The 14,743-nt window shown below is 42.7% G+C and overlaps 1 protein-coding gene across 1 annotated transcript; it reads right to left on the minus strand.

Moving 5' to 3' along the window:
* Positions 1 to 12,264: 12,264 nt before the first annotated feature.
* Positions 12,265 to 14,410, minus strand: LOC134224464 (alpha-amylase A-like). Its single transcript, XM_062703821.1, has 3 exons — positions 14,041 to 14,410; positions 12,697 to 13,986; positions 12,265 to 12,636 (listed from the first exon to the last, which is right to left on the minus strand). The coding sequence occupies exons 1-3, from the start codon at positions 14,236 to 14,238 to the stop codon at positions 12,625 to 12,627; spliced, it is 1,500 nt and encodes a 499-aa protein (XP_062559805.1). The 5' UTR covers positions 14,239 to 14,410; the 3' UTR covers positions 12,265 to 12,624.
* Positions 14,411 to 14,743: the final 333 nt, after the last annotated feature.

A 14,743-nucleotide genomic window follows, 5' to 3' on the forward strand; every position in this document is an offset into this window, starting at 1 on the left:
AGCATTCTGGCCGCTTTATCAACGACAAAGGATTGTTGTTGTTGAGGTCGAAATACGTATCTGTCAAGATACAATTAAGTGAAGGAATTAAATGGGATTGTACAAACTCATCTTATGACAAGTGAAGGCATTCTACTAAAAAGCTCAAAATAATTTAAAAAAGAAAAGACAGGAACACCGTCTTCGACCAGAGGTCGTACTGAACACTTAACACCTAGCATGAGACAACGGACAGGACACATAACACCCAGTGGACCAGTGGAGAATTTTTCGATCACGAAAAGTTTTATTCTTACCAGGGCGGGAAACGGGGCCCTCCTTAGCCGTGCGGTAAGATGCGCGGCTACAAAGCAAGACCATGCTGAGGGTGGCTGGGTTCGATTCCCGGTGCCGGTCTAGACAATTTTCGGATTGGAAATTGTCTCAACTTCCCTGGGCATAAAAGTATCATCGTGTTAGCCTCATGATATACGAATGCAGAAATGGTAACTTGGCCTAGAAACCTCGCAGTTAATAACTGTGGAAGCGCTTAATGAACACCAAGCTGCGAGGCGGCAATGTCCCAGTGGGGGATGTAATGCCAACGAAGAAGAAGAAGAGGGCGGGAATCGAACCCACACTCCATAGCCCTTGCGCTTAGGCTATTGACGTCGCCAACCACGGTCACGAAGCCCACAATTTTAAAATAAATGCAATCGCCGGGTATCTTATTCGTAGTTTCGCTAAAATCAAATCACATATAATTGTGCGTGGTATCTTTTTAGCGTGTGTTTGATATGCTCACAAACACATTCTTACGCTCTATTCCGGAGTGTGCTGCTGCCAAAGGAAATTAAAATTATTTTTCAGTCCGGATAATATTTAGTGAAATACCTATAGAGTAAATATTGCCTAAATTTGCTATCTGGTGATAATCAAGTGGTGATAAAGTGACAAAAGTGGTTTACATACTAAATTCGTCGTCTAATACACAATAAAGAGGAGAAACAGGCGATCGAAAAAAATAAGTAAAAGTTTGCTATTCGTGTGCTGCTTTATTGGGCGATGTAATAATGGCAAGGATAATCAACGACACCAGTCTGGTCTGCCGTCCACAAAGACCAACGGCAATGCAGAAGCAAGTACTGTGAAGGAAATCGCCGAATTGTTTCGCACTCAGTTCAGCAGCGTTTTCTCTGACGGCCACCTCGCATTTGACTGTTTCATCAGACATGGTCTCGCGCGCGCTTGAAAAACTGAAAAGTTCAGTAGGATGTGGCCCAGATTGTATTCCATCGATTATGCTCAAGAAGTGTTCGTCATCCTTAGCGCTACCTTTAGCCGCTATTTTTAATACCTCACTATCTACTGGAACGTTTCCGTCGAGTTGGAAGGACTCATATGTTTTCCCAGTGCATAAGAAAGGATGTAAAAGAAATGTCGTCAACTACCGAGGTATAGCTGCTTTGAGTGCGATCTACAAATTATTTGAGATGATCGTACTTGAGAAGCTTGTGCATACATATGCTCATTATGTATCCAAAAACCAACATCGCCAAACGTTCTACAACCACAAATTTATCAATGTTTACATCGTTCGTCACCAGCCAAATGGAAAAAGGTTACCAGGTTGATGCCATCACACAGACTTGCGATTTTGCGCTTGATAAATTTGAAAATCTAGGCTTAAGTAGCATTACTCTCAACTGGTTTCGATCTTATTTGACTGATCGCAACATGACTGTCAAAATCGGGGATCATGTTTTGTCGCCGTTTCCGGTTAGCTCAGGCGTCCCTCAAGGCTATAGCCATCTCGGACCATTTTTATTTGTACTTTATATGAACGATGTTAATCTTATTCTAAGCTGTTTAACTTTATCGTACGCTGACGACTTAAAACTTTTTTATGTCATAAGATGCCCAAGCGATGCTACGTTTCTACAGCGGCAACTCGAGATTTTTGCAGCCTGGTGTCAGCTTAATCGGATGGTACTCAATGTCTCTAAATGCTGCGTTGTTTCGTTCGGACAGAAGCATGTTCTATATTAACATGAAAATTTTCATATAATATTAGCATCAAACGTGAAACGACCGTAAAAGATTTAGGCATTACGTTAGAGCAAATTGACTTTTAAACATCATATATCGTATGTTGTGCTCAAAGCCTCATCACAACTAGGGTTTATCTTTCGCTTTGCTAAAAAATTTAGAGATGTTTATTGCTTAAAAGCATTGTACTGTTCATTAGTCCGTCCTATATTAGAATATTCTTCAGCAGTCTGGGCACCATATTATCAAAATGATACTCAACGAATCGAATCAATTCAGCGCAAGTTCATCCGCTTTGCTCTCCGATTTCTCAATTGGCAAGATTCCTATAATTTACCAAGATATGAGAACCGTTGCATGCTTATAAACTTGGAAACACTTAATGCTAGACGTAATGTTGCGGGCAGCAGGGACTATGTCCAAGGGCTTGACGATCCCTCCCCAGGCCATCTGCGAGTTGTGGGGCTTGCCTAGGATGTGGTGGGGTTTGACAGTGGGCCCTGTTAAACCTCTATAAAAGCTGCATGTATCCGCAAGTAGGCCCCACCAAAGCGACCGTGTGCCGCTCAAAGCGCACAAGCCCAAGTCCTGGTGTTAGGTGGGACACTAAACAGCCCTGACACGACGGCCCTCCGACGAGACAGGAGGTTTGCGCAGGCCCAATAAGCCGCCTAGAAAACCAATCATTACGAACAATATAAGAGATAATGCGACTCGATATAATCGGCAAAGACCTAGGCGACGAATACAGGATCACGATTGGAAGCTTGTAACATGGAATTGCAAGTCGCTAGGTTTCGCAGGTTGCGACAGGATGATCTACGATGAATTACATCCCCGCAACTTCGACGTCGTGGCGCTGCAGGAGATTTGCTGGACAGGACAGAAAGTGTGGAAAAGCGGGCATCGAGCGGCTACCTTCTACCAAAGCTGTGGCACCACCAACGAGCTGGGAACCGGCTTCATAGTGCTGGGTAAGATGCGCCAACGCGTGATTGGGTGGCAGCCAATCAACGCAAGGATGTGCAAGCTGAGGATTAAAGGCCGTTTCTTCAACTATAGCATCATCAACGTGCATTGCCCACACGAAGGGAGACCCGACGACGAGAAAGAAGCGTTCTACGCACAGCTGGAGCAGACATACGATGGATGCCCACTGCGGGACGTTAAAATCGTCATCGGTGACATGAACGCACAGGTAGGAAGGAGGAAATGTATAGACCGGTCATCGGACCGGATAGTCTGCACACCGTATCGAATGACAACGGCCAACGATGCATAAACTTCGCAGCCTCCCGCGGAATGGTAGTCCGAAGCACCTTCTTCCCCGCAAAATATCCACAAGGCCACATGGAGATCACCTAACCAAGAAACGGAAAACCAAATCGATCACGTTCTAATCGACGGTAAATTCTTCTCCGACATCACGAATGTCCGCACTTACCGCAGTGCGAATATTGAATCCGACCACTACCTCGTTGCAGTATGCCTGCGCTCAAAACTCTCGACGGTGTACAACACGCGTCGAAGTCGGACGCCGCGGCTTAACATTGGGCGGCTACAAGACGGTAGACTAGCCCAAGAATACGCGCAGCAGCTTGAAGTGGCACTTCCAACGGAAGAGCAGCTAGGCGCAGCGTCTCTTGAAGATGGCTAGAGAGATATTCGATCCGCCATTGGTAGCACCGCAACCGCTGCACTTGGCACGGTGCCCCGGATCAGAGAAACGACTGGTATGACGGCGAATGTGAGCAGTTAGTGGAAGAGAAGAATGCAGCATGGGCGAGATTGCTGCAACACCGCACGAGGGCGAACGAGGCACAATATAAACAGGCGCGGAACAGACAAAACTCGTTTTCCGGAGGAAAAGCGCCAGCAGGAAGATCGAGACCGTGAAGAAACGGAGCAACTGTACCGCGCTAATAACACACGAAAGTTCTATGAGAAGTTAAACCGTTCACGTAAGGGCCACGTGCCACAGCCTGATATGTGTAAGGACATAAACGGGAACCTTCTTACGAACGAGCGTGAGGTGATCCAAAGGTGGCGGCAGCACTACGAAGAGCACCTGAATGGCGATGTGGCAGACGAAGATGGCGGTATGGTGATGGACCTGGGAGAACGCGCGCAGGACATAATTCTACCGGCTCCGGATCTCCAGGAAATCCAGGAGGAGATTGGCCGGCTGAAGAACAACAAAGCCCCTGGGGTTGACCAACTACCAGGAGAGCTATTTAAACACGGTGGTGAGGCACTGGCTAGAGCGCTGCACTGGGTCATTACCAAGATTTGGGAGGAGGAAGTTTTGCCGCAGGAGTGGATGGAAGATGTCGTGTGTCCCATCTACAAAAAGGGCGATAAGCTGGATTGTAGCAACTACCGCGCAATCACATTGCTGAACGCCGCCTACAAGGTACTCTCCCAAATTTTATGCCGTCGACTAGCACCAACTGCAAGGGAGTTCGTGAGGCAGTACCAGGCGGGTTTTATGGGCGAACGCTCCACCACGGACCAGGTGTTCGCCATTCGCCAAGTACTGCAGAAATGCCGCGAATACAACGTGCCCACACATCATCTATTCATCGACTTCAAAGCCGCATATGATACAATCGATCGGGACCAGCTATGGCAACTAATGCACGAATACGGTTTTCCGGATAAACTGACACGATTGATCAAAGCGACGATGGATCGGGTGATGTGCGTAGTTCGAGTTTCAGGGGATTCTCGAGTCCCTTCGAAACCCGCAGAGGGTTACGGCAAGGTGATGGTCTTTCGTGTTTGCTATTCAACATCGCTTTGGAAGGGTAATACGAAGAGCAGGGATTAACACGAGTGGTACAATTTTCAATAAGTCCGTCCAGCTATTTGGTTTCGCCGACGACATAGATATTATGGCACGTAACTTTGAGAAGATGGAGGAAGCCTACATCAGACTGAAGAGGGAAGCTAAGCGGATCGGACTAGTCATCAACACGTCGAAGACGAAGTACATGATAGGCAGAGGTTCAAGAGAAGACAATGTGAGCCACCCACCGCGAGTTTGCATCGGTGGTGACGAAATCGAGGTGGTAGAAGAATTTGTGTACTTGGGCTCACTGGTGACTGCCGAAAATGACACCAGCAGAGAAATTCGGAGACGCATAGTGGCTGGAAATCGTACGTACTTTGGACTCCGCAAGACGCTCCGATCGAATAGAGTTCGCCGCCGTACCAAACTGACAATCTACAAAACGCTAATTAGACCGGTAGTCCTCTACGGACACGAGACCTGGACGATGCTCGTGGAGGACCAACGCGCACTTGGAGTTTTCGAAAGGAAAGTGCTGCGTACCATCTATGGTGGGGTGCAGATGGCGGACGGTACGTGGAGGAGGCGAATGAACCACGAATTGCATCAGCTGTTGGGAGAACCATCCATCGTTCACACCGCGAAAATTGGACGACTGCGATGGGCCGGGCACGTAGCCAGAATGTCGGACAGTAACCCGGTGAAAATGGTTCTCGACAACGATCCGACGGGCACAAGAAGGCGAGGTGCGCAGCGGGCAAGGTGGATCGATCAGGTGGAAGATGACTTGCGGACCCTCCGTAGACTGCGTGGTTGGCGACGTGTAGCCATGGACCGAGCCGAATGGAGAAGACTCTTATATACCGCACAGGCCACTTCGGCCTTAGTCTGAATAAATAAATAAAATAATAATGTTGCAAAAGCCTGTTTTATTGGGGATTTGCTTCAAGGCCATATTGATTGTCCAGATCTGCTAGAAAAGATCGAAGTATACATACGAAATCGTAATCTTCGCTCACACTCTTGTACATTCGTGCTTCTAGAACTAACTACGGAATCAATGAGCCAATCAAAGACATGTGTCGCGTGTTTAGGTGTTACGAAGTGTTTGATTTTCATGTTCCTCGTATAGCTAATAAGAATAGATTTAAGAGTATTTTGTGTTAGATTTAGAGCATTCTATTTTTTATGTATGCCGTATAGTATGTCATTGGGGTGCGTATGTTTCACCTGTTGGCAGTTGTTGCTAACTAAATGAATAAATAAATAAATGTGCACGTTTGTTTCGGTGAATAATTCTTCAAATATTGCTACTTTTGCACAAATGACTTATTTAAATGAAAATCTAGACTTGAAATTGTGTGATTGGATCAAAATTATGTTCATAAATAGTGTATGCTTGCTGGAAAACGCAAATATTGTTGAGGGTATCAACAACTGTCGCACCCTGCCAATGCCGTATTCTACCCTATGTGTCAGCGGTTCTCAACGTTTTTCTTGAGAGTGTTACTACTGACGCATGGGCGTCCGCACGTCCCGAGCTAGCTCACCTCTTTCTCTTATCTCAGGGTCGAACAATCGCACTAGTGGATACTTACCTGTACCTCTTTGCAACCGCCGTGAAGAATTTGAGCTGAAAATTGATTTTCGGACTCACTTTTTGCACTTGTCGATGCTGCTGCTATTCGTGATATCGCCACCACGAGGTCCACTTCGTTGACAATGGCTCCGGTTCCCAACCGGCCGGAGACAATTTTCGGCACTAGAACCGCCGAGAAGAAGCTGTTGTTCGGCTTCGCTGATCCACTGAGTCCGATACACTTTCACCTCCGCCGGGAGGACTTTGCATTGGGGTCGTTTGTTGGCGAACCACCTTCGGCAGACCACTGAATAGTGTCTTCGAGAGGAATTTAACCGGGGTTTAGTTCACTCGCGGCACCATGCATACTAGGTCGGTATATTCACGGCAAATCACTGTACCGACTGGCTCTTCGACTTGTTGCGACCTCTCGTTTTCACTACCGATCTCTACGTTAGCAGTAAAGGAGAACTTACTAGTCGCGATTATTCAAAAGTTCGCGAACTGTAACAGTTAAGGTTGGAACTAAACCACTTTGCAAAATGCAATAACTTTTTGGAAAATTTACTTGACTTTTAATCGTTAATTGCCAAAATAGAACACCGTCTTGCACACTATTCAGGATCTAACAGAGAGCTTCCATGTGGGTCAATCGGCATTATATAGGGTCCATCAGAGGATCAGATCGCATGGTTGACCGAATGATACCAACTCATTGGCATGCTGCTAGGTGGTACAACACAATTGATCGTCAATCGGGTCGGACGTATTTTTTAATTGCTAGCGACCGTAGTCGTTTTTTGTTTTTTGTTTTTATTACTTTTGCATACGTTTTGATTGCCGCGCGTCGTTGTCGTATAGTGATAATGAGTTGCGAAATTTGCTCGCTAGATTCGTCCGAGGATTCAGTAATGTGGACTTGTGTTGGATGTCCTCGTAATTTCCATGCCGCCTGCGTGGGAGTAGCTGTCCAGCGTAGTTCGTTACGGAGGAAAGATAAAAGGGTGACGGATACATCTTCATATGTGTTGCCGTGTTGTGCCCCATGCCAAAATCTTGTTACTGGTAGCTTTGAATTCAATGCACTAGTGCAACAACAGGAGCAATTGGCAGACCAAATTAATAAAAACACTGAAGTGATTCATCGCGCAGCGGTAAATAATACAAGCGATGGCATAATTCATGAAGCCATTGATCGACTCGAAGCTCACCTGGGCGAAATAAAAATTGCTGACATCCAAGAAGATCAACGATTCTATTGGAAATTCTGTAATTAATCAATCGTTGGATATGTCCATGGCACAAGTGACTATAACAAATTCAGTGGAGTCGATGAGAACTGACATTTCCAAAGAAATGAAAATTTTAAACGAAGAAATGAGGCGAATTAGTAGCCTCACCCTGGATTTATCTTCTACAGTAACCATGTGCTCCAACCCGTGGCTGGGGACTGACATTCTAGATGAATTGAAAACGCTTTCAACCAACATCATGGGATGCCACAACGAGAGCCCACTGCAATCGCTCGAAACGGAATTGGCTGCCGAACCTAAAAACACTAATGGTCTACAGTCCCTCGAATCAAATAATCAACCTGATTTGAATCTGCCTCGCCCCATTCCAGAAAAGACACGTGACGAATTAAATTTCCACGCAAAGTACAAGGAACCGCGCGATTATGACCCACTATGGCGCTGGAAAGGGAGGTGGATATGGAAAGTGGAATGGTCGGAGTTTGGTGCATGCATTCGTCGACAGAAGCAGAAAAAACAGACAGATCGCGTGATAAGCAGAAACATAAACGGAATTATTGTAACAATAAGACTGATCAACACCACCATACTACCCACCGTGGCGCAGTGACAAACAAAAACAGCCATACACCTATACTTCCGCGCGATAGAGAGCTGCTCGCGGCGGCTAAGGAACACTTTTCGCGACCGCCACCACCATCAAGCCAACACCCGTACCGCCCAACCATCGCTTTTCGGAGAGGAGAGGTGTTAAATCCATACTTTGCTGCTAACCATTCAAGAACAACCAACGCAATATCTCCATCGCCGAGGCCCTGTGTCTGTCAGTGTTTTTGCCAGAATTGACGAACTCCTTAGAGGAAAGCAATGGTTCTTCATGCTCCTGCCAACAGACGGGTATTAAACGGAATTGACGCAGTCGGGAGATGCAGAATGTGACCAACAAATAGTACTTCCGATCAACTTAACGCACTCATTGGAGGAAGTCGTAGAAAATTGTAATGGTATTGACGAACTACCAAAAACTTCATCAAACGCACAGGCAACAGAACTACTTGTATACTGTCAGAACTTCAATCGTATGAAAAGTGCTATCAAAATGAACGAAATACATAAACAAATTTTGAGTTCCTCTTTCTCGGTTATTTTAGGAACTGAAACAAGTTGGTCAGAAAGCGTTAAAAGCGAGGAAGTTTTTGGTAGTGATTATAATGTTTTAGAGATGACCGAGATCTCGTCTTAGCGCAAAGAATGTCTGGCGGAGGTGTTCTCATCGCAATTTCCTCAAAACATAATTCGAGCTCATTGATTCTACCAAATTTAATGAATTTGAGCATGTGTGGGTAAAACGCATATTGATGGTGAAACTCACATTTTGCAACAGTGTACTTTCCTCCAGATCAAGCTTGTAAATCCTCATATGAAAAGTTCTTCCATAATGCCGATGAAATTATTTTCCTCCTGAATTCAAAGTTCACATTTACGGCGATTTCAACCAACGTAATGCAGACTTCATTCCAGATTTTGAGAATGAAAGTATTTTGCTGCCAGTTGTCGGTGAAAATGAGACTTTACAATTTATTTTGAAAAACTGCATGTTTAGGCTTGAATCAAATCAATCATGTGAAAAATCGACAAAATTGCTATTTGGACCTTTTATTCACAAACACTCTCGATGATTTCTGTGTAAATGAGTCTCTATCGCCGTTATGGAAAAATGAAGCATTTCACACAGCAATAAAATACTCTGTATTTGTGCATCGGAACCATGATCCTTATGGCTATGATTTCGAAAAATATTCTCGATTATAAAAATGCAAATTTTGACAACATTAAACAAAAATTGAACAGAGCTAATTGGCAACAAATTTTACAAAATCAAACTGACATTGAATGTGCTGTTACAGACTTTATGCAATTTTATTAGACATTGTTCGGAATGAAGTACCATTCGTGAGGAAACGTCGCAATTATAACTCAAAAAACCCAATATGGTTCAACAAACAAATCAAAAATTTGAAAACCGAAAGCAAAAGGCTCATAAACTTTATAAACAATACACAAGTCAAGAAAATTTAGAAAACTATTTGAATATTTGCGATCAACTTAGTTTAGCCATGTCTTCGGCTCTTAAGGAGTATAATGCTAAAACCGAAAATGAAATCAAATCATGTCCAAAAACTTTTCAAGTATGCCAAAACCAAGCTAAAATCCAGCAATTTTCCATCGAAAATGACTTTAGATGAAAAATTAGGAGATAATGCTGATGAAATTTGTACTCTTTTGCAACCTTTTTCAAGAGACATATACCGAATTTTCCGAAAGTGATCGTGATTATGAATATTTTCACATTTTCCTGACTATTTAAGCAGTGTTGGTGTAAACCAAATTAATGCAACGGAGATTTTGGCAGCTCTACAGAATTTAGATGTCTCAAAAGGATCCGGACCAGATGGAATTCCACCTATGTTTTTGAAAAGTTGGCAAGCGAATTTACGTCACCTTTATTTTGGTTATTCAAGTTATCTTTAGAAACCAGTAGCTTTCCAAAAGAATGGAAGAAGTCTTTTCTAATACCAATTTTAAATCAGGGAAAAAATCTGATATTAGAAATTATCGTGGAGTGGCCATTATTTCATGTATTCCTAAACTTTTTGAATCAATCATCAATAGAAGGATGTTCAACCAAATAAAACATATAATAACAGATGCACAACACGGGTTCTCTAAAGGACGTTCGACTACAACCAATCTTTTAGAATTTGTAAATTACTCATTGAATGCTATGGACAAAGGTAGTCATGTTGAGGCGCTTTACACAGACTTTAGCAAAGCATTTGATAGACTCGATATTCCTATGATGATTTTCAAGCTTGAGAAATTGGGAATTGAGATGAGACTCCTTAAATGGATTAAATCGTATTTAACTGACCGCCAACAAATAGTACGATTTGAAGGGAAACAGTCGCTTCCAGTCAATGTAACATCTGGAGTTCCCCAAGGCTCGCATATAGGACCTCTTCTATTCATATTGTTTGTAAACGATATATCACTCATTCTTAAGCATCTTAAAATCCTTATTTATGCGGACGATATGAAACTATTTATGGAAAATACTGTTGACAATGACATCTACTTGAACGAAATACGCATATTTGATAACTGGTGTAACAAAAGCTTACTACAACTTAATGTCAAGAAATGTAATTTGATCACTTTCAGTAGAAAACGGAGCACACCATCGATAACTGTAACTCTAGGAAATCAACCAGTACAAAAATGTGAAAGGGTTAGAGATTTGGGTGTAATCTTAGATGCTAAGCTAACCTTTACTGACCACTACAACACTATTATCCATAGAGCAACAAATATGCTCAGTTTTATTAAAAGATTTAGTTATAACTTTCAAGATCCTTATACAATTAAAACTTTGTACGTTGCGTATGTCAGATCAATTATAGAATATTGTAGCATTGTATGGTCTCCGTATATGAAATCACATGATGATCGAATAGAATCAATTCAAAAGCAATTCCTTTTATATGCCTTACGCAAATTAGGGTGGACAACATTCTACTTCCGTCGTACGAGGCGCGATGTATGCTTATAGATATCGAATTATTAAAAAGCGTCGTGAATTTGCCATGATCTCATTTGTGAATGATATTGTTTCGCACCGCATTGATTCCACCAAACTATTGTCTTGTTTAAATTTTTACACTCCTACTCGGCAATTGAGAAATCGAAACTTGTTTGCCACCTGTCATCATCGAACAAATTATGCAAAATTTAGTCCAATGAATCAAATGATGTCTGTTTACAATCAGTATTGTGAAGCAATTGATTTAGCCATGCCTCGTATGAGCCTAAGAAAATATTTTAGGAACATTAGTTACAATAGAACATAGTTATAAGTTTTTAATGTAGTCTACATTATGTTTGACGAAATAAATAAATAGAAATAGGTATTGGCTTGGCGCCATCCTTCGATAGTTGCGAGCAGTGAACATCTCCCCAGTCATGCCTCCTAGCAATATTCGAATTTCGAACATTCCTTACCTCCCATTGGTTCACCGGGTTGAATGAGCTCTCACTTGACGGCAAAACTTAAAAACTTTAAAAAAATTTTACACGGAATGCATCCACCGTGTAAAAAAGAATCGGGTGTATTTAAATATTTAATTCAATTTAGCGAAATTCGAGGGGGGGGGGGGCGTGAGCGTAGCGTATTTTTATTTAAGAAATATGTTCTTATGTGAATATTTACATTTACTGTTAACAAGAATGGTGTAGCGAAACAATCACCTAAAATGGCACTTCAGGAAAGGTTACAAGAGATTCCCCTTTGAACTTTTACATTCATTAAGATCTGGGTGGTGCGAATAGAATCGATCTGGCTGTCAAATTAAAATCAAAAATGAGATTGACTAGTGACTATACTCACTTCATGGAAGGCAATCCTGGTTATACCATCCACTCTTACGCTATCCTTCCTAAGCATTGACAATTCCCTGTTTCATAACATTTAAAGAGGAACATGATACTTTCAAAAAGAAGATTATTTTTGAGTTTGTTTAGTGGAATGTTTTCACTTGTCATACAATGAGTTACAGATATGTATTTCTATGCCTTCCTTAACTGTAACTCCGCCTTCAGTGTGTCGTACTCGACTCACTTTGAAAGAAAACATCGCAATTTGGACTCTACATATTTATGTTAAGCCTACAAAGCATAGTGCAGACTTCGATTGCTTTCTACACGTTGAGTACGACACACTGAAGGCATGATATTGATAAACGTGTCTGTAAAGTTAAAATCAAGTGCTCAAATTAAAAGAAATAATTCGTTGTATGACAGGTGATATTTTTTTTATATTCATAAATTTTAAAATAAAAATTTTCAACTCTTTGCAATCAAATAACAGTACGTTGCCACATGCCACCATAATTCAGCATTCCAGCAAGCATTGGGTATCAGATGCGGGACTGCAAGAATAAACCAAATAGTTAATAATACTACCAATCAGCGATCTTATTATCTCTTACCTCAATATGGAAAGCCAGAACACCATCTTCGGCATCATGAGGAACGTGAATAGAAGCACGACCGTCAGCAAGTACCGTGACAGATTTACCGGTACAGGAATAGCCCACTTTTTCACCGGAAATGACGTCGCAATAAACTCCAGCTGGAAGTCCTGTTTGCAGTATTTCAAGCATATCGGCTTGGTGTTGATTGTTGAAAGCGACAAACCCACAGTTACCGCGAGCAAATGCAATTTTGTTTTCGCCGTTAGACCACCAATTTGTTACGGAAGTTCCCCAACACACATTTCTGAAATTGATCATATTGGCTATTTGGCGCCAACGATGTTCGCAAACCCATCCGTTTCCACATGTTCCGTCTGAATTGATCGAAGGAGAAATGATATTCCCGTTGGCATCCTGTGGTGGTCCTTGATCTCTATCATCGAAGTAGAACGAACTCATGATACGTAGTTGTCCGAATGGATAAGCAGCAGCAAAGGCAGTCGCCATTTTGTAAGCCTTGGGTGACTTGTGAGTTAGAGCGTGATCACGTTGGTTATCATGATTATCCACAAAAACAAGCGCATCTCTTGATGACAGAAGGCCCCATTCCTCCCCAAAGTTCTGCAGCCACACGAGAAGGTCACCACCAGTGAAAGCTCGTCCAACGTAGAAAGAATACTGAAATTCCGTTACTGTTCCAAGATGGATGTACTCATATTTCCGAATAGGCTCATGAGCACCACCGTCGATCACTTCTTGCATCATGAATGCACGCGATCCAGAAGCGAATCCGAAGTTTGTGTTGAGATTCTTCAGTCGATTGAATATCACCTCCATATCATGTGGGTACATGTGCTTCGCTGCGTCTACTCGAAAACCAGCCACACCAAGATCAATTAAATGGTCCAAGAATTCCACAAATCTATCACGTACCCATTCTCTGCTTTGATCTAAATCTGGAAGTCCAACCAACTCACAATTTCTAACTTGCCAAGCATTGCCCCAGTCAGTTATTTCGCAGGAAGGGTTGAAGTCAAGAGCGGTGAATGGTACAGCTGGAAAATCACGATCTCCAGGGTTTGAAATAGAACCGTCAATACCAACTCCTGGTTGAGCAGCCATATGGTTGATAATAATATCAACATACAAACGAACACCTACAGCATTGCACCGGCGAGACATATCCAGGAAATCCTGCTCATTGCCAGAACGCGTTGTTAGCTTGAACGATACTGGTTGGTATCTTTCCCACCATGGGCGATCATTTCCCCGCCAAATAATGACATTTTCATTGACTGGTGATAACTGCAATTTAAATGTTTACTACAACAAGCTTTACCATATTTATCTATTATTCACCTGAATACCCCCATAACCACGTGGTCCCAAGTACCTCTCACACTCCTGGGCAATGTCTGAGAATTTCCACTCGAATAGGTGCACTATGCCACTGTGTCCACCCCAGAAATGGGGATCATGCTGACCCATAACGTTCGCAAACACTGCCAGGATCACTATTGCCAACGTGGCCCGTGAAGAACTCATTATTTGCATCATTTACCTTACCACTCAAGTTAGCCAATTCAAAATGGTGTTACCCTTTATATAGAGTAGGTATTGTTATCAATCAATGATAATTTTGCTACCCCGCGATTAGAACGAAATATGAAAGTAATATTTTCAATAAGATAAGCGTCAAAATTTGCAATTGTTAATTGCGGATTGTGGATAACGTTTTATAATTACTACTAGGCGCCCCATAGAGGGTATTTTAATCTTATCAATTTGTGTGGACACGCATTGAAGTCTATACGTTCATTCGGAAGTTGAAACCACCAAAGCGATAATGATGCTGTGTAGCAGACGGTTTAAGTGAATTGAGCAAAGCCGCATGACATGTAACATTGCTTCAAGTCAGGTCTAGCCCCTCCGCAGCGTTGTCCGTTGCTTGTCCGGTCACCGATTCCTAGGTGAGTGCTGGTTGTCAATGGAAACTGATGAGTCCTTGTTGGTTTCCTCGATGATGTACTCATGTATCGCTAGTCAAGTTGAAAACCGGAAT

The sequence above is a fragment of the Armigeres subalbatus genome, chromosome 3 (assembly GCF_024139115.2).
Source record: "Armigeres subalbatus isolate Guangzhou_Male chromosome 3, GZ_Asu_2, whole genome shotgun sequence".
Lineage (NCBI taxonomy): Eukaryota > Metazoa > Arthropoda > Insecta > Diptera > Culicidae > Armigeres > Armigeres subalbatus.